This window comes from Gymnodraco acuticeps, unplaced genomic scaffold, assembly GCF_902827175.1.
Source record: "Gymnodraco acuticeps unplaced genomic scaffold, fGymAcu1.1, whole genome shotgun sequence".
NCBI lineage: Eukaryota > Metazoa > Chordata > Actinopteri > Perciformes > Bathydraconidae > Gymnodraco > Gymnodraco acuticeps.
Window position 1 is genome coordinate 424,281 of NW_022990186.1, and position 26,182 is coordinate 450,462.

A 26,182-nucleotide genomic window follows, 5' to 3' on the forward strand; every position below is an offset into this window, starting at 1 on the left:
CGAAATGTACATATCCTATAAAACAAAAAACTTTTTTCAGATTTTTTTTTTTTACATTTTTTTTTTACCCAATTTTTTTTCAATAAGTTTTTAGAAATACATACATGTTCAAATAAGTGTAGAAACCAAGTCGAATTTGTCAAATGTATTGAACTGGTGATCACAGTTGGACAGCTATAGGCCTACAGCTTTCATGTGGAGGCGATTCACAATCAGGCCAGCTGTAGAGAAGACCCTCTCAGCTGGAACGGAGGTTGCGGGTATAGCGAGGTATAGCATGTATACTGTTAAGTGTAAGTATTAATATGTCTGCATGTAACTGCACTATAACTGTTCCACAGTAAGAGGGCGCTATAGGCGTAAGGAGGCGCAGCTATTGTAGCTGACGTCAGGTTAGGTATCAGATATAAGGGATTGTTCCCTCCCCTTCTATCTCTCTAGCTCTCATGGAGAGCAGGTCAAGTGGTGCAATGCACATATGAAAATAAATCACGCCAGTTAAGGCTAAAGAAGACCTCGTCGTCATGACCAGTTTATTGCTATACATGTAACTCTATCAACAGGTTATGGGCCCAGATCACGGAAGAGCGAAATAACGATAGCTAGTTAGCTGAAAAGTTTAGGCTAGTTTAGCGGCGGGAAAACCGCGGGACGCTAAAGCTACGCTAACGGGCAGCTAAGCTAAGCTACAATCAAAAGATGGCGACCAGAGGCAGAAGAAAGTGGCCCACGTGTGACGGAAGGGCAGAAGAATACGAGCTCTGGGAAGAGCGGATGTTGTGCTGTATGCACGGAGTGGGGCTGAAAAAGACAATTTTGACGGGCCTCACGGGAGAAATAACGGAGGCCGCGCGAGCCCTGGATACTAAGCTGAACGCCGACGCATACTGCGAACTAGCACCACTCCTAGACAACACAAGCTTGGGGCTGATATTCCGGGACACAAAGGACAAAGGCCGAGAGAGTCTAAAAGTGTTAAGAGAACACTACATCGGCAGAGGTAGGCCCCGGATTGTATCCCTGTATATAACATTGACCGCGCTGAAGAAAGCTAACACAGAGACTGTGACTGAATACGTCATCAGGGCGGAACAGATCATCACGGCGCTCAAAAGTGCAGGAGACGCACCGAGCGATGGACTAATGATGGCGATGGTTATGAGGGGACTACCGGAGATGTATAAACCGTTCACACTGTTGGTGATGCACGGTTCAGCGGACATGTTGCTGGGGGAGTTCAAGGTCAAGTTGCGGAACTTCGAGGCCTCAGAAGACTCAGACCTGGTCGCCGAGGAGGCGGGAGAAAGGGTAATGAAGGCCCGGGCAGCGCCAAAGAAAAAGACCGGACCCCCGACGGAGATGGCGTGTTGGCGATGTGGAGAAAAGGGTCACCGAAAGGATAATTGCACAAAAACTGTTTGGTGTAGTTTCTGTAAAACTTCGGGACACGCAGACAGAGTGTGTAGAAAGAAGCGCGAACAGAGCGCTCGGTACGCGCGCGTGCAAGATGGCAGCTGTGGACAAGATGGCGGCAGCGGTGGAAGTGAGGCGAGTCGAGACGACGCCCTGAGAGCAGCGGGAAGAGAGGACTTAACCTTCGGGGCGCAGACAGCATACGCCAGCCGGTCGCAGCAGCAGCAGGCCCAAAGGAAGGGACTGATCGTGGACACAGGTGCGTCGTCCCACATTATCAACGACAGGAACCGATTCAAGAACTTTGACAGCACCTTCGAGCCGGAGAGACACAGCATGGAGCTGGCAGACGGGAAGCGCACTTTCGGGTTGGCGCACGGGAGAGGAGAAGCACAGGTATGCCTCATAGACAGTGAGGGGCGCCGGTGTACAGTGACGTTGAAGAACGCCCTCTACATACCCTCGTTCCCCCAAGAACTATTTTCTGTAAAATCGGCTACTGCAAATGGTGCCAAGGTGTTCTTCAATGAAGGTAACGATGTTCTTGTGGAGCCTGACGGTACGAGATTTAACATTGAGGTGTACAAGAGAATGTATTATCTACAAACAGAATGTAATGAAAATGATGTGTGTAATGTCAGTCATGATATTCAGACATGGCATGAGATCATGGGTCATTGTAATTACGAGGATATACTGAAGCTGCCGGCCGTAACAGTAGGCATGCACATTAACGGTGAAAAGCATAGACCTAACAAAGAATGTGATGTGTGTATAAAGGGAAAGTTCACTCAAACAAGGAACAAAGGTCCCACAGAAAAAGTAAAGACACCACTTGAGCTAGTTAACACAGATCTAGCCGGTCCAGTAAATAATGAGTCCATAGGTGGCTTTAAATATATGCAGTCTTTCACAGATGTGTATACAGGGGCAGTGTTTGTTTACTTTCTCAAAGCAAAGAGTGACGCACTTCAGGCCACAGAGAAATTCCTTGCAGATGTAGCTCCGTATGGCAGCGTAAAATGCCTGAGGTCCGACAACTGAACAGAGTTTACAAATAGAGAGTTTCAGTCACTGCTGAGAAGGAACAAGATCAGACACGAGACGTCCTGTCCTTACTCCCCGCACCAGAACGGGATAGCTGAGAGGGAAGGGCGCACTCTTTTTGAAATGGCTAGGTGTAAGCTAAAAGACGGTAACTTACCTAAGAGTCTATGGCATTATGCGGTCCAAGAAGCAGCTTACACCAGAAATCGGTGTTTTAACAAGCACACGGGCACCACCCCATATACAGCACTGACAGGAAAAAGGTGTGATCTAGCCAGGATGCACAAGTTTGGGTCAGTGTGTTATGCTTACCAACAGGACAGGAACAACAGGAGAAAGGACTTTTTGTAGGGCATGACAAGGGCAGCCCCGCTTTTCTAGTCTATTATCCCGGTAAGGGGAAAGTGCAAAAGCACAGGTTAGTAAAGTTTGTCACAAAGACAACATGTGAGAACGAGACACAGACACAGGAGCCAGAGCTGGACTCCAGAGTAGGGTGTGAGAAAAGAGAGACGCCACAGCCTAGTGTACTGAGCACAGACATGCAGACAGACGGTCAACAGCCACCGGAGGATGATGGCGAGAAGCACCCTAGGGTGACGTCACATGCCTCATGCAGTGGGAGATATCCCCCTCGGGAACATAAACCCCCAAAGTATCTGAAAGACTATGCCCAGAGAGAAAGTGACGAGGATGACAGTACACTTACCAGCATAGATTACTGCTACAGAGTAGTGAGTGGTGTACCTCAGACCTTTAAAGAGGCCATGATATCCCCTGAGTCGGGAAAACGGGAGAGAGCGATGGATGAGGAGATGAGGTCTCTGGAGGACAATCACACTTTTACTCTAACAAAGTTACCCGAGGGTAGACAGACAGTGGGAGGCAAGTGGGTGTACTCAATCAAGGAGGGTATTGAAGGGCACGACAGGTACAAGGCCAGGTTTGTAGCTAAAGGCTACAGTCAGAGGGAAGGAATAGACTACGGTGAGACATTCTCCCCTACAGCTAATCTGACCAGTGTACGGGTAGTTATGCAGAAGGCAGCCGAAGACGACTTGATTTTACACCAGATGGATGTGAAGACAGCCTACCTGCACGCACCCATTGATAGGGACATATATATGAAACAACCTGAAGGTTACGAGAAGAAAGGAGGAGAGAAGCTAGTGTGCAAGCTAGAAAAATCCATTTACGGCCTGAAACAGTCTGGGCGAAATTGGAACGAGATGCTTCATGCATGTCTAATTGAATATCACTTCATTAGGTCTGTCATCAGAGAAGAAAAGATGACACTGGTTTACTGTCCTACAGATGACATGGTTGCAGACGCTATGACCAAGCCTGTCTCCAAACTGAAATTGAAAAAATGTTCGGTGTGTAAAATATTGCCTATTATGTAATATTGACTGCCATGTTCTTTTGATGTTTTGAACTGTTATTTTTCTTGGAAAAGTTGTACAGTATACACGTCATTCATAAGTGGGAGTGTTAAGTGTAAGTATTAATATGTCTGCATGTAACTGCACTATAACTGTTCCACAGTAAGAGGGCGCTATAGGCGTAAGGAGGCGCAGCTAGTGTAGCTGACGTCAGGTATCAGATATAAGGGATTGTTCCCTCCCCTTCTAGCTCTCTCTCTCTCTAGCTCTCATGGAGAGCAGGTTAAGTGGTGCAATGCACATATGAAAATAAAACACGCCAGTTAAGGCTAAAGAAGACCTCGTCGTCATGACCAGTTTATTGCTATACCTGTGACTCTGTCAACATATACAAGTTTAATTTGGCATAGTTTGACCTCTACACCGCCGCACTCACTAACCTGGTCGAAATATTTCCACACATTACTCCTTTTTGACGCCATGTCTGTTGTGTAGGACTCTTCTTAGAGTGTAAATAATTACCGGACTATGAATGTTGAATACCGGCAAAACTAAATCTCTCCTGTCAAAATGTCTATGCACTTTTCCACCACACACGGTTGCCAAGCAGCGCTTATTGTTGTTTAGGCTGGCCATGTGTCGCGAGTGTTGACAGGGGGCGGGGGAGCACGCTCATGAACTGTTGGCGCCGGAACCTCGCAACGGCTGCGGAGCTCATTTGCGCCATATTTGGGCCTAAGATGAGGTTTGAGTCTGCGTGTCGGGAGCCATATCATTGGCTAGAACTAGCTAGATCTGATGGATTTGGACATAAACGCGAGTGAAGTATAACCGGACACGAGAGAGAGAGATCAGCAGCTCTGCCCGCTGTGAGGGACCGGTGAGCGGAGCAAAACACACCTTTAGACGTCAACACATTTAGCTATGGCACAGTCTTATATATATATATATATATATATATACACATTGAATTATTCAATTTGATAAATATATATATATATATATATACACATTGAATTATTCAATTTGATAATATGTAATCAACTTATGCATCACTCCCAAAAAATGTTTTATAAAAAAAAAAAAAAATTTAGAAAAATATTCTTAACTCATATTCGAATACCTGAATAATTTAGAATATTCGATTAATCGTTCCCATCCCTAGTAAAAACCATGAGTTAATGCTTTGACAAGTCTGCAGACAGACGGCAGGCGAAACACCTTTTAAAATGCGTATTTTCTGAATGGAGATCGGATAAGCTAACGCAGTATATGCTCCGACCGTCCACACTCACAACAACGGCCTACGGACATAAATAAACCAGCTACTGTATTCGCCATGACACAGACGCAATGGAAACGCAGCATAAAGTGAGCTAGTCCTAACTATACCGTACTGAGCCGAGCGAGGCCCTGCAGTGGAAATGCGCCATAACAGAACATTTAGATGCACTGAAGCCAATAACGGTGCAGATAATGTGCCCTGCACAATCTGCATTAATCAGATTGTCTTTGGACTCTTTAGGAATGCTGTTACGAGAGGTTCGACAAGGCGCGAAACCAGCACCACACACACACACACACAACACACACACACACAACACACACACACACACACACACACACACACACACACACACCACACACACACACACACACCACACACACACACACCACCACACACACTACACACACACACACACACACAACACACAACACACAACACAACACACACACACACACACACACACAACACACACACACACACACACACACACACACACACACACACACACACACACACACACACACACACACACACACACACACACACACACACACACACACACACACACACACACACACACACACACACACACACACACACACACACACACACACACACACACACACGATTGATAAATGAAGAATGACAGAGATAATGCCTCCGATCATCATTTAATCATGGGTTATTAGTTTCCAGCAGTTTCCTGCTCACACAGAAGATCCTCCTCCTCTCACACAGATTGACAATGCAGAGGGGGGAAAACATGCGTCACACCCACTCAGGAAAGATTTGCTCACAGAGGAAACTCCAGCTCCTGTTTTTGCTGGAGCAGTGTGGCCTGAGGTCAGGACCCACAGCTGTGTATCAGAGAACTCTGAGAGGCAGAGCTGTGTGTGAAACGTGTCTGAAACACACGTTAGCTTTGTCATTTAGAAAGTGTGGAAAGGGAAGCTGAACTTACTTTGACTCCATCTGCTTTTTTGTTCAGCAGGCTCTTGGCTGCTGTGGAAAAATAGAAAACAATGCAAGGAAAACAGATGGAATTAACACATATTCACATAATATTACCCTTAGACAAAAAACTAGCAAACTTAAAGTGGGTCGTACTAAAATAAGACTCAGAAGAGAAAAATGTAAATTAAAGCAGGCGATAAATAAACTGAGTGAATCATTAACCTGGGACATGCAATAACATCCATCAGAGTGGTTTGCCTTCACTTTCTCCTCCCATTTTCACTCTAGCATGTAAAAGTTTTATCTAAAAAAATACTACACAAACAGCCATGCTTTGTAAGTACACTGTAGTGGTCGACTTTAGTTAAATGTATTATTTCAACAGATTGCACATATTAGGTTAGTATAATAATCATATTCAGTTGAACCTAATGTTTTTAATCCAACTTAATATGTTTGCTTTCATCTAACCCAGGGGTGCCCAAACTTTTTTGAACCGAGAGCTACTTTTAAAGTTGCCAGTCTGCCGAGATCTACCAGTCCAAATAGAGGTACCAGGTAAATACACACTTCTACTTGTATAAAACTGACCTTTGAACGATGAATACTTGAGATCCTTTATCTTACCTCTTTCTAATCTACACACAAGTATTTAACTGAAGTTACACAACAGTGTTGTTGATACAGAGTTGGAGTTTATTCACACGTCACGTACTACAGTGGGTAATGTTTTCAAGAAACATTGAACAGTGCTGCCACATATGACACAGGAACAAAAGAAAATACTCTGAACCCTTTCTTTGCCATTATATAAAAATAGTGTTGCTACAAAAGTATAAATTAGGCTTACTAATAAAACAACTCAGATCTGAAGCTACACAGGAATATAATCAAAACCTTTTTTTGTTGCATTTTAGTAGAGTATAAAAAGAAATGCCTTTAAAATAGGATGCCAGCAACACTAGTTTCTTAACCTGAATTGATGATAGACTATAATCAATTTAAACAGAACAGATCTTAATGTTTGCATTCTTATACCATTTTGTACAATAATTATAATGAATAAGTTCAAACAAACTAAAACTTACAGCTGATTAATAACGATATCTAACTTGAGTTTTTATTATATCAAAAACCTGTTGAAATGCTTCTGTTATTTTTATGCATCGGCAGCCTCCAGGAATGCTTCTTTCATAACTTCGCCGTCTTTGAAAGACTTCATGTGTTTCTCAAGAACGTGACTGACACGATAAGATGCTCTGGTAGCAGCCTTGCTCTTGTTGTTGGGCCTGGTGAAAATGGACTGCTGTGCATTTAGCTGTCCTTTCAGGCCCCTCCCCTTTTGGAGCGTAGGGCAGAATTAGGAGGGAATTCCGTCTCGTAGCGTTTGTGCACTGTTTTGAAATGCCGCTCCTAAATTACCCTTCTTCGATAAAGCCACGCTCGCATTGCAGATGAGACAGATGGACTTTGAATTGGAATAGATACAAAAATAATCATCCTCCCACTCGGAGTGAAAATTATATATGTTTTGCTTCTGCCATAATTGCGGTCTTGTGTGTGTGCGGACTGTCACTCCAGTTGACACGGACAACGTCAGCGAACTAGTGCACTGCCCACCAGCCACGCCCCGACACATTGGGTCACGCCGGCCAATCACAAAGCTTTGATGCGTTCAAGTGCATTATTCTGGCACAGGAAGATTATGTTATAGGACATTAACAATAAAACAGAATGTTGTTGTTCTATTTTTAGACACATCTCGCGATCGACTGGTTGGGCACCCCTGATCTAACCTAATACTATATTGTGTAATCTGTTGATACATTCAACTAAAGTCAACGTTTCAGTTTTTTCGGTTTAGTTTAGGGGGGGGGGTTGGTTGGTTGGTTGGGGGGTTTGGTGCATTCTCCAAGGCGGTGAGGTGTTGTTATCAGTAGGATTGATTTGTGGAAGATGTATGTTTAGTAACTGATTGACTGTATTGACATCAAATATCTTTAAGATAATAGAGCTCTATTAGTCTTTAAGAATAACTCTTACCTATCACATGAGTTACCAACCGAGAGGGAAGGAAGGGAAACAGAAACACACTAAAGGTCATAATAGTGACAGTTTAGAAAAATATAATGGATGTGAATGAAACAAACGTTATTGTCATTTGTCAGATAAACTTCAATATTGTTGAATTCAGTTTGAACATTTTGCCCTTTAGAGGGACCAGAAGATGGCTCTGAATCAATCTGCATACTTCAGTATGTATTTCAGTGAAAAAGGAGGACAGGCTGAAGGCCATCAGAATGGAATCAAAGCTGCCATCAAAAGGACAGCATCTAAAGAAGACCTACATGAATTACTATAAAGTAAAACTTGTCAAAAACCTCTAGCTTTGACATTGAAGGGAGCCATGTTTCAGGCTGGTCCACACTGGTTCAGTCTTACCTGAGAAGTTGCGAGTGGCCAGCATCGTAGTCAGAATGGCACCCTGCAGAGAGGCGGGACATTAGAGAAGCTCTGTTTGGATTGGCTTGAAGGTTAAGTATGTCTAGAACTCACTAACATTAAGAAAGTGGATCAGTCCTGTTCTGAAGTCTTTACACTGGCTTCCTGTCTGTCAAATAACTGATTTCAAAATACTGCTGCTGGTTTATAAAGCTTTGAATGGTTTAGTAAATGTCTGATCTCCTGCTAAATGATGAACCATCCAGATCTCTCAGGTCTTCTGGTCTGCTTTCTGTCCCCAGAGTCAGAACTAAACATGGAGAAGTTCAGTTATTATGCTCCAAACATCTGGAACAAACTCCCAGAATCCCACAGGTCCTTTTAAATCCAGGCTGCAGACTTTTATTGTTGCTTTTAATCGAACTATTCATATCTCACACTGCACTCTAACTATTATTCATGTATTTTTTGTATTATCTTGTTTTATATTTATTTTATTGTCTTGCTTTTTAATGACTGTTTTTAAATGCCATTTTATATATCGTTTTCCGCTACACTATTTCTTAAAGGTCCCATGTCATGCTTTTCCGGTTATTACCCGTCCCCTTGTGTTATGAAGCTTTTTCTGCATGTAAACGGTCTGCAGAGCCACAACCCCTCAAAGTGCACCCTGTAGCGAGTACAACTCTAACACAGAAAAGACCTGTCTGTGCTGCCCCAGAACGCCTCGTTGGACATTTATTTTTTTCCATTTTATACTTCCTGGCTATAGTGACGTGCCCATACCCAAATGGACCCATTGGTCCAAATGAACCGTGGACCTCCTCACACACACACACACACACACACTCTTTTAGCAGCAAAAATGTGACGCGCTGGGGGGGGGGGGTGCTAGTGGAGCCTCGCAGCGCAGCGAAACAGTGGCGCGCCGCGTTTGGGGGTGATGCGGGTGCTAGTGGAGCCTTGCAGTAGCGAGCCAGTGGGCGAGCACACTGGGCTCACAGGGAGGGAGGGGGGAGCTCCAACAAGGCGTTTAGGACAGAGAGGGACATTCAGTGAATAGATACATATGAGAAGAAGAGATATGCTGTATGAGAAAACCAATGTGAGTTTGGAAAATTGCACAATGTAAATCTGGAATTACAATGGAATTATGATCAGTAGAAATGGCCATGACATGGGACCTTTAATGCTCCATCTTAGTAAAGCACTTTGAATTGTCTTGTGTTGAAAGCTTCTATATAAATAAACTTGCCTATAACTGGATTTAGCATATTTCTTTTTGAAAACTTGAGCACTGCGAGAACTCGAAGTCTTGCCAAGTACTTTTGTGTAATATCAAGTCAGAATATGTCTTTACACTTGATATAAGATCTAGTAATTTAGGAAGTAAGCAGCAGTGATGTAGGGTCTTGATTTTAGACACTGCATCTAAAAGCAGGGGTATTCAACTAAAATTCAAAGAGTTCCAGTTAGAGAAAATCTCCCCATGCAAAGGTCCGGAACTTCAAAATGTCTAACTTGCTTTATGAATTAATGTGCTTTATGTGATATATACAAGTAGCCTGTAGCTTTATCAATGTCTGCATGGAAAGTACAATTCATAAACAACAATATTTATTGTCAATTAACATTGAACTATACAGATATACAGTAAATACTGTGGATATGTGTAATGTTCCTCTCGGGCTGCATTTACAAATAAAATAGAAAAAATAAATAAAATAGCTTTTGAAAATGTGTGCATCTTAAAAGTGCTTAATTTTAGATAAATAAAATAAAGTGTAGCAGCAGCTTGAGTTTCCCTTTTTCTTTGTTAACCGTTTCACATCATGACTTAACAGTTTCAGACGATTATAGAACATATCAGTCTTTACACATCATAACAATTGAACAGTTTTAAAGTTTCTCTTTCTTTCCCTCTTATATTGCAGTCCCTCACTCACTTTGTTTAAATTCAGTGCGAGAATTGAGCTGGAGCTTGTCCTGCCAGGAGTTTAGATCTGGGCTGAAATGGTGTCAGGGCCATTCTCATACACACATGCAGGTGCTCATTGGTTAGTCTCGGTTAGCTCATTGGTTAGCCTCGGTTAGCCTGCCCTGGAACCATATTTAGTTTTAATTGATCCTGGTGGACTGATCATATCGGGCTCTGAGACTGCTTCTTTTTTGTGAGCTCAGTTCTGACTTGAGAGGGAATGTTTGGTCAAACACTTAGTGTTTTGCCTCATAGTGGCGTTTTGGCACTTCTAATGAGCGCCACGGTCTCTGAACAAATGAGACACACTGGCTCTGTGCTCCCAGTGGGCAGGATGAACATGAATGAGTCCACTCAGGGTTGAAAGCTCTGTTCTCACTGTCCACTTTCCTCTTTCCTCTTCTTGGAGAGCGCCATGTGTCATTATGTGTCTCTCCCTGCCGTTAACACGCCTGTTCACTCTCCTCTCCGCTTCTCTCCCTTTATCGCTAATTATTCTCTTCACTCACTTTCCTCTCGTCTTTGCCGCTCCCTCGTCTCTTCTGTGTTTCTCTCCCTGTATCTCTCACTCGTCTCTTCTTCTGTGTTTCTCTCCCTGTATCTCTCACTCGTCTCTTCTTCTTGTTTCTCTCCCTGTATCTCTCACTCGTCTCTTCTTCTTGTTTCTCTCCCTGTATCTCTCACTCGTCTCTTCTTCTGTGTTTCTCTCCCTGTATCTCTCACTCGTCTCTTCTTCTTGTTTCTCTCCCTGTATCTCTCACTCGTCTCTTCTTCTGTGTTTCTCTCCCTGTATCGCTCACTCGTCTCTTTCACCCCCTGTTGGCGGCGGTTAAAATAGAATCGCCCCGTCAAAATTGAAATCCCCTATTAATGTATTGATTATAGGTCCGGGTCCGTATAGGTCGGTGTCTGGGTCCGGACCGCGGTCCGCCTGTTGCCAACCCCTAATCTAAAGTATCTAATTGAGTCAAAGACTCAAAGTTGTATCTCAGATTAAACCATTTTCACATTTCCATTGGAAAATCACCCACTAACATCAGAAAACAGAACACTTTTGAGCATTTGCGGCATTTCCTGATTCTGGTAAATATAATTCAAAATACAAGATGTATGTTCTAAATATCCAATCTTAATTCAAGAAATCTTTTCCTTATTACAAGCAAACAGTACATTTTTGTACTTGTTTTTGAAACGGCATTTTTCCCAGTGAGAGCTCACTCACCTTAAGTTTCCTCCTAGCATTGAACTTCTTCAGGCACTCCACAGTCTCCTGTCTGTGCATCATGGACGCCACAGTGGAGCGTTGCTGTGAAAAACAGGGACAGGAGTGTGATGGAATAAGGCGTGTTCACAGTCATGCTTTTAGTGTTGACCCAAGATATGAAATGTGTTTGTGTGTGACACCTACGCAGATCCAGGGGTGTTTGAGTGCGTCTGTGGCTGTCACTCTCTTGGCGGGGTTGATGGTCAGCATCTTGTTGATCAGGTCTTTGGCCTCTGGAGTCACTGTGTCCCACTCAGGAGAGGGGAACTGGGGGAATGACATCACACAAACCAGTTACAATGGCCCACCAACCACTGCAGAGTCAACATGCATCAGATACAGAGGCACTGCATGTGTCCTTGAAGCTTGGCAAAAGTGTTGAATGCATGCCCTCATAAAACATCCAAGCCTTTTTACATTATTACATTAAACACCTGCATTGTATGATGTCATCTGTGTGCTCAGGTGTGTGTGTGTGTGTGTACGTATGTTCTTGCATCAATGATGCAACAAACTAAACGGGGACACAACAAAAGTAATAATAATAATCGTTTTATTTCGATTACGTTGTTTTCGTAATCGTTGCAAGCCATAATCGTAATCGCGATAATTGAGCAGCCCTAGTGTCAGGACGAAACTCACATCATAAGCTCCAGCTTTAATCTGTTGGTAGAGTCTGTGCTGGTCCTCATCCCAGAATGGAGGATATCCAACCAGGAGGATGTAGAGGATCACACCTGCACAAACACACACAAAACACCAAGAACCAAAACAGTTTAGTTTTATGTATTTGCTTTACTTAAAGGGGACCGATCAAGCAAAATGCACTTTTGTACGTCTTTTATTCATGAATATGTGTCCCCGGTGTGTCAGGGAACTCACCAAGTGTCAGAAAATACAACCCTCTCTCTTTTCCTCCGTACCCAAATCAAAAACGGGGCTACAACGAGCGGATACAGATTCCATCGGACCCGACGTCAGCCCGGAATAGTGGGCGGTGACGCTCCGCCTACATGGGCAACGCTCCACCTATCAGAACACCTCGGCAAATGTCTGCTTCTGTGTTCTAAACATTTTACCTCGGCCATGTTTATCAACTTCCCTCAAGTGAAAAGAGGATATGCTTCCAATCTAAGGCTAAAAACTGGATCAATACCAACCATCCGGGACCAGGACACATCCAATTTGGAAGCTGTACGTTTTTCCATGTTAATATTTGCATTCCTTTTTAGTTAGCGGTGTTTTTCCTGATAAAGTTATCTCTACTACGTAGCTTGTAGCTTGTAGATGAGACGTGATGTGATTCAGCAGTCTTTATTACTTGTTTGCGCACATGAATATACATATGTGTGTGTGTGCACGACTGTTAGGATACAACAGTGTGTGTATGTGTGCGCAATTGTTGCAAGGAGGGGGGGAACAACACAACGCTGCACAGCTCTGTTGATGGGACTTGGCTAATTAGCGGCTAGCACTCATTACAGTCTGTCTAATGAGCTCAGCTCCTCTCCAACACATCAGCTTTGCTAAATAGACAGCGTTAGCCCCCATCTTTTGGGATTTCAGACTATATTTATCCAAATAGTATTTTCTCATCCTGAATACTAAATTGAGATGATTTTGTTCTAACTATGTTTCTCCTATACGGGCCAGCACCTCACATACTACCAGCGGAAAACCTGTGATGATCGATGATAGATTCTGCATGTCAGACTGACCCACCGAAGCTGCGTACTGTATTTTGTATGGGTTCAATGAACCGTTGATTTTGACAATAAAGTTCCGACAGTTTATATAAAATGTGTCATGATTATTCATGATGGGTAAAGTATATGCAGATTTCAAAAGCAAAAGGTTGTGTGTGTTATCAACAAATGGGTGTGTTATGCCATTGCTGTGTAGTATATAATATAATAGAAATAAAAGATTGCATAAAACCATATACACCAGTATTTATTTTCATGAACAATATTAGCATACGTTTTCCAAATTCGCATACGCTCGTGCCTGGGCCTTGCCTCGCCCCCCGCTCCTCTCCTGCAGGGGGGCGTGGTCAGCTGCAGCTCATTTGCATTAAAGCTACGTCACAAAATCAGTCCTTGCAAAAACAGGGCTGGAATAGAGCAAATAGAGCGAAATGAGGCATGTCTAAAATGCATGATCTGTTTGGTATTTTGAAAAAAAGAACTTCAAAGACATGTTTTATATAGGTATGGCCCTACAATATATGTTTCAAATATAGCATGATAGGTCCACTTTAAAGTGGGTCCTACTAACATAAGAAGAAGAGAAAATGTTAAATGATTGGCTACCGCGCGAACGTCACGCGAATTTGACGCTCGAGTTGAACAAATTGAACTCCAGCGGTTGTCGCGGCCCCCTTCGATTGCCTCAATCGCATCGCGGCATTTGCGTCAATCGCGCCGCTGGAGCAAATTTGCATCTGTCCGCGTCTTTGCATTGATTTTACATGTAATCGTGCCGCCCCCAAAAATCGCCAGTGTTAACGCATCGCCAGTGTTAACGCATCATAAGTCTTAACGAGCTCTCCCATACACACTAGGGGTGTAACGGTATCCGTATTTGTCCCGTACCGTCACAGTTTGGACGTCACGGTTCGGCACATGCAGTCACACGGCGAATACGCCTTTTTTTACGAGTGGGAAAAAAGTCTGTCATTCAGGGCAGTATTACACTATATATAATCCAGGGGGCGGTATTGAGACTAAAAGCCAGCCGCCCGTAAATAACAAATGAAGAACAAAACACAACAAAACGAACACAATAAGAAGAAGAAAGGTTAGTATCTATGGCGAGTTCACACAACACACAGGAGCTAGAAGACCCACCTGCTTCTTTTAAATCAGCTGTGTGGGAACATTTCGGGTTCCCTGTGGACTACAGCAATGATGGGGTGCGAGTTGTGGATCGGACGAGGACCGTGTGTCGGCGTTGTTCGACAGCGGTGCGGTATGCTAGTGGTAACACGTCAAACATGCTCAATCACATCCGAGTCAGTCTCAGTCCCCAGAGAGGGTTTTCTCGACGGCAGGTGACATAGTTACCGCCAACAGATCTGCCCTCACTACTGACAACGTAGACAAACTCATCTTTCTGAAGAACAACTTGAAAATAGAGTAAAGCTTGAGTACCTTTATTTAGGCATAATGGCCTCACACACTCACAAGTTAATTACACATGTTAGACATTGCTCCTAAAGCTACAAATTGTATTTTGTTTTATATTTATCATTGTATTTATTTTATATTTAGACATCAGGAGATGTTATACAGTTCTGTATTGCTTTTATTGATTGTGATTGAAACACTTATTTATTTTAATATTTTCAAGACATTCTTTTTAGTTTTACAGCTTATTTAACCTTTTTGTTTGACATCAGCCATTATAGATAATATGGCCATCTGACTGTTACTGTTTGTGGTTTGTTTGTAACTGTGTAATACAGTTAATGATTCCAAATGTTAGAGTTCCTTATTTTCGTACCAAAACGTGCACTACTGTTACAAATAAATAACAGCAAAAAGACAAAGCGAGGGCCCCGGGCCGGGCTGCTAGTGAGACTGAGGAAGCGAGAAAACCGACCCCTTCTTCTGAGTATTCTTCTGGCTAATGTTCAGTCAATTGAGAATAAACTGGATGAACTCAGAAGCCGGATTGCTTTTCAATGGGACATTAAGAACTGAACGTGATCATTTTCACGGAGACTTGGCTCAAATCCGCTATCCCAGACTCTCGTTCCAGACGGCTTCTCTATATTTCGTCCAGGATCGGACACCTCATGATCAGATGCAGGGCTTTTCATCTGCCAAGATCATTTTCATAGGTTCTGATTACAGCAGTGTACATTCCGCCACACACTGACAACAACACAGCATTAGGTCAGCTGTTTGGAGTGATTGGCAGGACAGAGACTTCGCGGCCAGAGGCGGCTTTCATTGTGGCCGGGGATTTTAACACCGCCAATATGAAGAAAGTTCTGCCGAGATATTATTAGGGTCTGAGACCTAGGTCGGCGAAGACCCTATTGAAATCGGTCGCGCAGCGACCGATAAACCTGCGAAAAACACCCCAAAACAGGGAAATCGACCGGCAAAAGCACAGAAAAGGTTCGGAAATCATGACGGCTGATAGGCCGCGTGAGCCCAGTCACGTGGAATGGAAAATGGCCCAAACAGCACCAGACTTCAAACTATCATTAATGGTCCGGCCCTCAACAGCTCTCCGCCAATTATGGGATATCATCATGTGTCGTTTCCATGACAACGCATCCCTCGCCATGAAACACGGTGTTCTCCTAATTCAATGGAAAATCTTCCAAACGCCACCAGACTTCATATGATGGCTCCTAATCCGGCCCTCAACAGCTCTACGCAAATTATGGGATGTCATCATATGCTGTTGCCATGGCAACGCCTCCCTCGCCAAATAACCTGGTGTTGTTGTATTTCAATGGAAAATCTTCCAAACGCCACCAGACTTCATATGATGGCTCCTAGTCCGGCCCTCAACAGCACTACGTCAATTATGGGATGTCATCATATGCCGTTGCCATGGCAACGCATCCCTCGCAATTAAACCTGGTGTTGTCGTAATTCAATGGAAAATCGTCCAAACTGCACCAGACTTCAAATTACAGTTAATGGTCCGGCCCTCAACACCTCAATATGACAATAGTGAGTTTTCCTTAAAAGCTGTTGCCATGGCAACACATCCCTCGCCGTTAAGCACGATATTGCTAGAACTCCTGTGTAAATGGTAAAAAATTGTTCAAACTTCACGTGTGCTAACCGTCAAGCCCTCGAGACATATATGTGTAACTTTTGAGATTTCTTCAAATATCGTTGCTATGGTAATAAAATGGTCGCCTTGAAACATGGTTTTCTCATAAATCCAGTTAACATGCTCCAAACGGCACAAAACTTCACCGGTTTGATAACGATGCAGCCCTCAACACATCTAGGCGTATTATGGGGTGTCATCAAATGCCGTTGCCATGGACACAGATCGCCCGTCATTAAACAAAATCGTTTGTGTTACTGCTGTAACTCAAAGACATTGTCCGATCGGCCTGAAACTTCCCACGTTTGCCAACGGCTCAGTCCTCGAGACACCTACACACGTCGACGTGCGGACAACAGCCTGCGGAACGTCGAAGACCCGCTCAACGCTGCTTGCAGCTTTAATTATTATTATTATTATTATTTTTATTATTGGTACAATCCAAACAGATGGGTTAACATTTGTGAGACAATCAGGAGACATTACATGCCATTTCATAGATGATCATGGACATTCAGAATACAAACTATATATATATAACATTCCTGATACTGTTCATAAATACTGTAGCCAGTTATCATACATGTAAGATCCTTCTCGTTAAGAGCCTATCTTTTTGCTGGCAGTCCCTTTAATCTGAATGGCTATCTCCTGCCATGGTGTTTTTTTCGAGCAATTACTGAAATTACAAGTGCCTGCTGAATAAGGCTACCGAGGTTTATCACACCAACAGTTAAAGGGGCCCTATCATGTTCCTTTTCAGGTTCAAACTTATATGTAGTGTCTCTATTGTGACATGTCTCCATGCTTTATGTTCAAATAGCTCTTTTCTGCTGCAACACTGTCTGAAACCAGAGCCCAAAGTGTAATAGGGCCCTATTACTTACCACAGGCCCACATGTCTACTGGCATGCCGTACGGATCTTTCCTCAGCACCTCTGGAGACAGGTAGCCTGGTGTACCGGCAAAACCTGAAACACAAGCACACACAGACACCTTTCAGATCACCCCTGTCAATACACTTTTTTCTAGTAGCTAAGGATCAGTGGTCCCATAACGTTTATGAGCCGAGGTTAACAAGCTCCTAAGAAAATCATGTAGCAGTTTTGCTCATGAACATCCAAATTCAGCCTACTTTTAAAAAAGCCTCAAAGTATCAGCAGAAATGTAGTGCGTGTAGAACTAAAGTCAGAACACAATATGAACTGGTTCCAGATGGGAGCAGGGGAACAGAACAATTATTTCTCTATTCTACAGGGGATACCGGGGGGAGAAATAGAAGTGACAGATATTCAATCCAGAGCCGAGAGCAATAGCACACCTCGTCTCTTCGGACAGGCAGAACTTTAATCCTAAAATGGCACATGAAGATATTTATTTGATTTTGCAGTTTATCGAAAAAACCAAAGTAGGACAAACATCTTCATCGCTGCCTTTACTTTTCTCATCAGCTGGGAAAGAGAAAAAAGTGCATCAATGTTCCATTGTCATTGGAATTAAACTTTTAGTGTCTAAAATTGGATAAGAGCATCAGCAACAAACCCTGAGGATGCAATGAATCTTTAAAGGGGCTTGGAATCGGGAAGTAACATCATTCAATATTTAAAAACATAATTACGATGAATTATTTTACAGACATTGTAGTTTCTATTTTTGGAAAACATTATTTCTAAATTAATCATGCCTGAGAAAAGTGTGATTTTGGTTTTACAGGATCAAAACATGACCGAGCTTAACTATCCCATCACAATCCTACACTGATTTTACTTTCATCAAAATAAACTGTCTAAGTGCCAGGGCCGAATGCTAAGGGCGCATCTATGACATTCAAAATGTTTAACTTTTACTATTTTATATATACTAATACTATTAATAATAAATATTAGATAATAACAGAACTTGGGCTGCAGTACACTGTGGCAAACATGTGGGACAAATGCCCTTTGATGGCATTTCTGAGTAGCCCAGCTCAGACACTATTATTGTGAATGAGCCTGTAAATAAGAAAGAGTGACAACCATGCAAAAATAATGAAGTGTCAGTAACGTTCATGAAGACCTCCTTTATGAAACAGAGTGTACTGACCGAACCAGGCCTGCTGGTCTCCCTGCACCTCGATGGCCAGGCCGAAGTCCGCCAGCTTCACCGCAGCCCCCTTCAGCTTACTGGCTAACAGAAGGTTCTCCGGCTTTAAACACAGATACAACATTCAGTTACTCACCAAGGAAGGAGATATCAATTCATAATGAGCTAAACATGACTGAGGTACAGTGGTGTAATTTAGTGAAGTACATTTACTCAAGTATTGCACTTAAGTATGATTTTCCTGTAGTTTTGCTTTACTTAGTTTTATATTTTATGCTACTTCATACTTCTACTCCACTTCAATTTGGAGGTAAATATTGTACTTCTTACTCCACTACATTTATTTGACAAAGTGAGTTACTTACTTAAGAGATTCAGATTATTAGCTAACACAAAATATAAATAAACTATGCCATATAGCTATGGGTAAAATATTCAGCAGTAGTACATTAAGTATTTAAAAAGGAGCTCCACTTGCAGCTGGATAAAGAATAAAGAACACATTATTGCATACAAAATTATAATCCAGTAATTTAATATATACTGTATGATTATGGGACATTAAGCACAACAAGCACTTTTACTTTTGGTACTTTCAGTATTTGTTGATGCCAATACTTTTATTCAAGTAAGATTTTAAATTCAGGACTTCTACTTGTTAACACTAGTATTTCTACTTTTACTTCAGTAAAATATCTGAGTACAGTACTTCTTTCCCGCTGAAATATAGATTTTGGGAGGTTTTATTGCAGGCTTAAGCGACAGGAGGGCCATTTCTAGTCCACAGAGAAACAACATGAAGAAGTGAGTGAGCTCATAAACTAATATATGTTAGGGAGGGGGGGGGGGGGTCAATGGATGGATGGATATCATTCAACAAGACGCAGGCGGCTGCAGTGAAATTGGGCGTGCGAGCCCTGCTAGTGGAGAGGGGGGGCAGTGACTCATGCCAGACCCCAGCAGAGCTCCAGGACTCCGAGAGGATGAATAATACATTTGGTGGCATTTAAAAGCGTTATCCTTGATGAAGCCAAACGCTTTGGTGACCGAGCTGTAATGGGAAGAAAATAGGCTGCTGCTTTTATTTTGCAACAATTAAACAAGTTATATTAAAAACTGTGGTCACCTTGGCTCTATACACTGAGGGGCCCCTCACTTATTTTCATTATACTACTTTCACTCTCACATACTGTGTCACTTAACTCTCAAGGGAATGACTTGAAACAGCTAAAGTTGATTTTGGTCAATTTGTTCTACTCAATGAACCGTGGCTGAATCTGTCAACTATCAAAGGGCTACTGAAAAAAAGGTAAGAGGTTGTTGTTGTCATTCGATAGACAACAAATACATTATGTTTACATTATCAAAACTAATGAAAGTAAAATCCATCAGTAAATGATTGTCCTCCAAAAAAGGTGGGTTACCTTTGTTTTTTTATTCTGCTTGTTATTAAAATAAATCATGTTTTTGTTAGGGATTAGGCTATTTAGATGATTTTCCACAATCACCTGCCATACAGACAAATCACAAGTGGCATAACCATAAATAAAAGTAGCAAATCAATCAAAAAAAGGTAGCTCCATTTGTCGTTTATTTTTAATTGTGAACGCTTAGTTTTATTGATATGCAACTTCTCTCAACCTCTTAGTTTGTATCTTTAAGTAAGCTGTGTGTGCATGCAGAGTGTTTCAAGGGTACAGCACATGTTGTCGTACGATGTGCAATTGTTTTCCCTTAAATATTTGCCTTTAGCAAATACAGCATATATTTTAAAGATTAGGCAACTTAAAGCTCTTGTTTAAGATATTTGATATATTTGTATCTGAATACCTGATATGAAGATCCTAGCTTTTTACCAGTGAACCGTTAGCTATGAAGCTATTCGGCTATTCATAAAGTATTAAATACATGTTATTTCTCAGCTTTGACATCACTCACTATTCCAACGATTCCTCCTCTGTGTTTGTAATGACAAAATCATCCTGGATTAATATTCTTGTAAATTCCTACGTATTTGATAGACACTTGACCTCGTGAAAAAACTGTAGATTAATGAGGCCAAGAATTAATGATTGCTTACACAATTCTATATTCACTGCCTACACAGACTTTTGGAAAACAGTTAGAGGTTTTAATTCTAGAAGCAACACATGAAATCAGTTGAATAAATGATAAGTCATTGTCAGATTGGTTGAGCAGTTAGTAGAGCATGTGTGAATTCTGAGTGGTGCGTTCAGGTGAAGGGAAGGGAGAAGGCAGAATGGAAAAAGGAAAGGGGGAGCATTCTGGGTAAACATTATGCTGTGAATGCAAATGATCCGCACCATATGTTACCTACGACCGCTACAAACACTTTGGATCTGCAGATTACGTTTAGAGCCAGAAACATAATGACAATGCTGGGAAAATAAGTCAGACAAAGTATTAACAAACCCTGAGGTCAGCCAGACATGTTTGGAAGTCAAAACCTGGTTTTACCGCCAATTATCAGTTTTTACATTATCTGTTGGCTTGTTTACATTCATCATTTTGATTCCGTCATTATTGACCCGGTGGGTTTTGTCTTTGTGTTTCCAGATATCAGCAGTAGAGATGTGAAGGGAAAAAAACAGGGGGTTAGAAAGTCCCATCCAGTTTGATTTGTGTTACAGCTCTCACCAACCCGAATGTAATACACCTGTGATAGAATATCAAGGCTGTGTTTTCTAAGTTCCTAATAATAATGTGAGCGGGGCCGAGTTGATTTAATGTGTCATTGCGTTCTTCTCTTAAAACTCACCAAACCTGTTAAGCCCTACAACAGCCTTTCCCTTTAACTAATGACCCCAGTCAGGCAAACCCAGTCAAACTAACATAATGTTGGATATAAATATAACTCGGAAAGCATTTCACTAATGGATGTTCGGGGTGTGGGCCAGATCCCCTACGAGCATCGTTACTGAGTCATATCATCACTTCACTTTGAGAAAACACACTCACGCATGCCTGGGTTCCTGCATGTATGACCACTATAGTGTTCAGTTCAGATTGATCTGGATTTATTTTCCGTCCGTGTGGCTGGTGTGATACATCGGTAATTAGATTCTGTTTGACACTTTGGTTCATAATTGGACAGCCTTCTGGGGAAAACCTGGTCTGATTAAGAGAGACGGCATTCATCCTACTTTGGAAGGTGCCGATCTCATTTCGGCAAACATTTCAGGGCTTTGTGGACTTAATCCATGACAAACTGGAGTTGAGACCAGGAGGCGGAGTCGCAGTCTTACACGCTTCTCTGCGCTCTCTCCTAGGCAGTCATCCATAGGAATCCCGAACCCAATAAAATACCCAATATTAGCGGTGTGTGTGTCTGCCCAAGGACAAGTTAAGGTAAAACCTAATAGAGGTGTCATACATAATAACCTAATCAAAGTAAATGTAACAACTACTACAGTGCAACAAAACAGGAATATTAAATGTGGTCTCTTAAACATAAGATCTCTAGCATCTAAAGCAATATTGGTAAATGATTTAATATCAGATTATAATATTGATATATGCTGTCTCACTGAAACTTGGTTGAGACATGAAGAATATGTCAGCATAAATGAGGCCACTCCACCCAGCCATATCAATACTCATATTGCCCGAGGCATGGGCCGAGGAGGTGGAGTTGCAGCAATCTTTGACTCAAGTTTACTTATCAATACTAAACCAAAATTAAATTATACCTCCTTTGAAAGTCTCGTTTTTAGTCTTACGCATCCGACCTGGAAAACTTTGCAGCCAATCTTATTTGTTACAGTGTACCGTGCACCAGGTCCTTATTCAGAATTCTTATCTGAATTCTCTGAGTTTTTATCAACTTTGGTTCTTAAAACAGATAAAGTAATTATCGTAGGTGACTTTAATATTCATGTTGACGATGATAAGAATAGCCTTACTGTTGCATTTAACTCTATATTAGATTCTGTTGGTTTTTGTCAGAGTGTAAATAAACCAACCCACTGCTATAATCACACTCTCGACCTTGTTCTGACTTATGGTATTGAAATTGAGCAACTATTAGTCGAACCGCATAATCCTGCTTTATCCGACCATTTCTTAGTAACTTTTGAAGTACTGTTACGAGACTACAAAGCATTAGTCAAAAGCTCCTGCAGCAGAAACCTATCTGTTAGTGCTATAGCCAAATTTAAGGAAGAGATTCCACCAATACTTAACTCGATAGCATGTCTGCATGTACTGGAGGAAACTTATACAAAATGTACACCACCCCAAATTGATCATGTTGTTGATAGTGCTACAGATGCGCTGCGAATAAAATTAGACTCTGTTGCTCCTTTGAAAAAGAAGAAAATAAAACAACATAGATTAGCTCCATGGCATAATGCCGAAACCCGCAAAATAAAGCAAAAGTCGAGACAACTTGAAAGGATATGGCGTTCTACTAAACTTGAAGAATCTCGTTTAATTTGGCATATTACTCTCAATGAATATAAGAAAGCATTGCGTAAAGCGAGAGCAGCTTACTACTCTTCATTAATAGATGAGAATAAGAATAATGCAAGATTTCTTTTCAGCACTGTAGCCAGGCTGACAGAAAGCCACAGCTCGATTGAGCCTTCTATTCCCATAGCACTCAGTAGCAATGATTTTATGTGCTTTTTTAACGATAAAATTGTTACTCTTAGAAACAAAATTAATGACCTCTTGCCTTTGACCAGTATAGTGTTATCAACAGCTCCCGGAAACGTAAGTTCTAATATTACACTAGATAGTAAACTAGAATGCTTTTCAGCCATAAACCTTGAACAATTAAATTCAATGATTCTCTCTTCTAAACCATCAACGTGCATGTTAGACCCAATTCCAACTAAGCTGTTGAAGGAAGTTTTTCCATTAATTAGCACTTATTTATTAAATATTATGAATATGTCTTTATTATCAGGCTATGTTCCACAATCATTCAAAGTAGCAGTAATAAAACCGCTTCTTAAAAAGCACAACCTCGATCAAGAGGTTTTAGCCAACTATAGACCTATTTCTAACCTTCCGTTTCTCTCAAATTCTTGAGAAAGCGGTCGCAAAACAGTTGTGTGATTACTTAAAAAACAATGATTTATTTGAAGCTTTTCAGTCTGGCTTTAGAACACATCATAGCACAGAGACAGCTCTGGTTAAAGTCACAAATGACATTCTAATAGCCTCTGACAAGGGACGTGTCTCTATTCTTGTTTTGCTCGATCTCAGTGCTGCATTTGATACTATCGACCATGATATCTTATTGCAAAGACTAGAGCACTTAGTTGGCATACAGGGAACTGCTTTAAGCTGGTTTAGGTCCTATCTATCTGAACGCTCTCAGTTTGTACGTGTCAATGATGAATCTTCCACGCAAACCAAAGTTAGCCATGGAGTGCCACAGGGCTCAGTGCTCGGACCTATTTTGTTCACATTATATATGCTTCCGTTAGGCAATATTATAAGGAATCATTCTGTAAACTTTCATTGTTATGCGGATGATAGTCAACTATATTTATCAATCAAGCCTGATGAAATTAATCATCTAAATAAAATTCAAGACTGCCTTAAGGACTTAAAAACGTGGATGACCTTAAACTTTTTGATGTTAAACACGACCAAAACTGAAGTTATTGTACTTGGCCCGAAGAATCTACGAAACAAATTATCTAAGGATATACTAACTATGGATGGCATTAATTTGGCCTCCAGTGAGACTGTAAGGAATCTTGGTGTTATATTTGATCAGGATTTATCCTTTAACGCCCACATAAAATCAATTTCAAGGACCGCCTACTTCCATCTACGTAACATTGCAAAAATCAGGCATATCTTGCCTCAAAACGATGCAGAGAAACTAGTCCATGCATTTGTTACTTCAAGGCTGGATTATTGTAACTCTTTATTATCAGGGTGTACCAAGAAGTCAGTCAAGTCGCTTCAGCTGATTCAAAATGCTGCAGCTCGTGTACTAACCAGAGTTAGGAAAAGGGACCACATTACTCCTGTTCTGGCTGCCTTACACTGGCTCCCTATAGAACACAGGATAGAATTTAAAATTCTTCTTCTCGCCTACAAAGCCCTTAATGGGCAGGCGCCATCTTACCTTAAAGAACTCATTATACCCTACTGTCCTACTAGGGCATTGCGTTCCAAGAATGCAGGGTTGTTGGTTGTTCCTAGAGTCTCTAAAAGTACAATGGGAGCCAGAGCCTTTTCTTATCAAGCTCCACATTTGTGGAATCAGCTTCCAGTTTGTGTTCGGGCGGCAGACACCCTATCCGTTTTTAAGAGTGCGCTTAAGACCTTCCTTTTGATAAGCTTATAGTTAGGGCTGATTAGATCCAGCCCCTAGTTTTGCTGATATAGGCTTAGTTTGTCGGGGGACATCTTACTTCTTCCTTCTCTCTGTCTATACCTGTGTACTCTCATGTTCCGATTAACCCAGCTTCCCCAAATGTCTTTCTTTTTGGTGTCTATATACGCCGGGATCCGGAGTCATGGATGATCCTGCGCTCCTCTGTCCTGGATCGCGAGCCCTGGATCTTGAGTCGTGGCTGTGGTCCTGGATCATAGGTCCTGGATGGATATCCTCGTGGATTCATCTTCCTATTATACACACATGCATTTCCAAACATTTGGACTACCTATGTTGCAAATGTATTATCTTTTCAATTTACACACGGCATCTATTGCACGTCTGTCCGTCCTGGGAGAGGGATCCCTCCTCTGTTGCTCTCCCTGAGGTTTCTCCCATTTTTCCCTTTAAACTGTGGGTTTTCTCTGGAAGTTTTTCCTTGTACGATGTGAGGGTCTAAGGACAGAGGGTGTCGTATTGTCATACTGATATTTTGTACAAACTGTAAAGTCCACTGAGACAAATGTAACATTTGTGATATTGGGCTATATAAATAAACATTGATTGATTGATAATGTAGATAGAATAACTGGCAGCTAAAGCAGCGTTAGTTCGGCACGCTACACTTGCTGCTAAAATGTTCCACACACACACAACTTCCCCCAATGTTTTAACTTCAAAACACAAAAAATAATGGTACATGGATTTTCTTTCAGACAAAAAATAAAGAGAGATAGATAAGGTCACTTTAAAAAAGTACAATGGTGTAAAACCAGACACTAAACTACAGATTGGTAAGAACATTTAGAATGAAAAGGAAAGCGTTTTAGTAAGGTGTTTCACAAGGAGCATCATAGCTATTTAGCAAAGGTTCAGAGAGTCTATGCTGGATGAAAAAAATCATTCTTCCAAAAGATATTCCATTCCTTAGGTTTTGGCGAATGGCATTGGAGAGACACGTCACTCCAAAATCTTCCACAGGTGCTACATTTATAATGTTGTGTATAATGTTCAACATTTCTATACTCAGCAAACCATGAAGTAAGCCCTTGTGTTAACAAGCATCAGCATTTGTCATGTTTCTCAATTCCTTTGCTCAGGTTCTTCCAATGGATAGACTTTTCAGCGTCTTCATCAATCTTACATTGTATGAATTCCTTTTTCAGTC

The 26,182-nt window shown here is 41.7% G+C and overlaps 1 protein-coding gene across 13 annotated transcripts in view; it reads right to left on the reverse strand.

Moving 5' to 3' along the window:
- LOC117547272 (calcium/calmodulin-dependent protein kinase type II delta chain) overlaps nt 1-26,182 on the reverse strand; it is a 115,318-nt gene that overhangs the window by 25,821 nt on the left and 63,315 nt on the right. For 8 of the 13 annotated variants that reach the window (XM_034217868.1, XM_034217865.1, XM_034217866.1 and 5 more), the window contains exons 7-13: nt 18,654-18,756; nt 17,456-17,539; nt 12,411-12,505; nt 11,913-12,035; nt 11,727-11,810; nt 8,527-8,569; nt 6,092-6,129 (exon numbers count right to left, since the gene is read on the reverse strand). In XM_034217868.1, coding sequence (XP_034073759.1) covers nt 6,092-6,129; nt 8,527-8,569; nt 11,727-11,810; nt 11,913-12,035; nt 12,411-12,505; nt 17,456-17,539; nt 18,654-18,756 — 570 coding nt within the window. Of the gene's footprint in view, nt 1-6,091; nt 6,133-8,526; nt 8,570-11,726; nt 11,811-11,912; nt 12,036-12,410; nt 12,506-17,455; nt 17,540-18,653; nt 18,757-26,182 lie in introns of all 13 variants that reach the window. The other 5 variants (XM_034217864.1, XM_034217870.1, XM_034217867.1 and 2 more) reach the window with 1 other exon arrangement.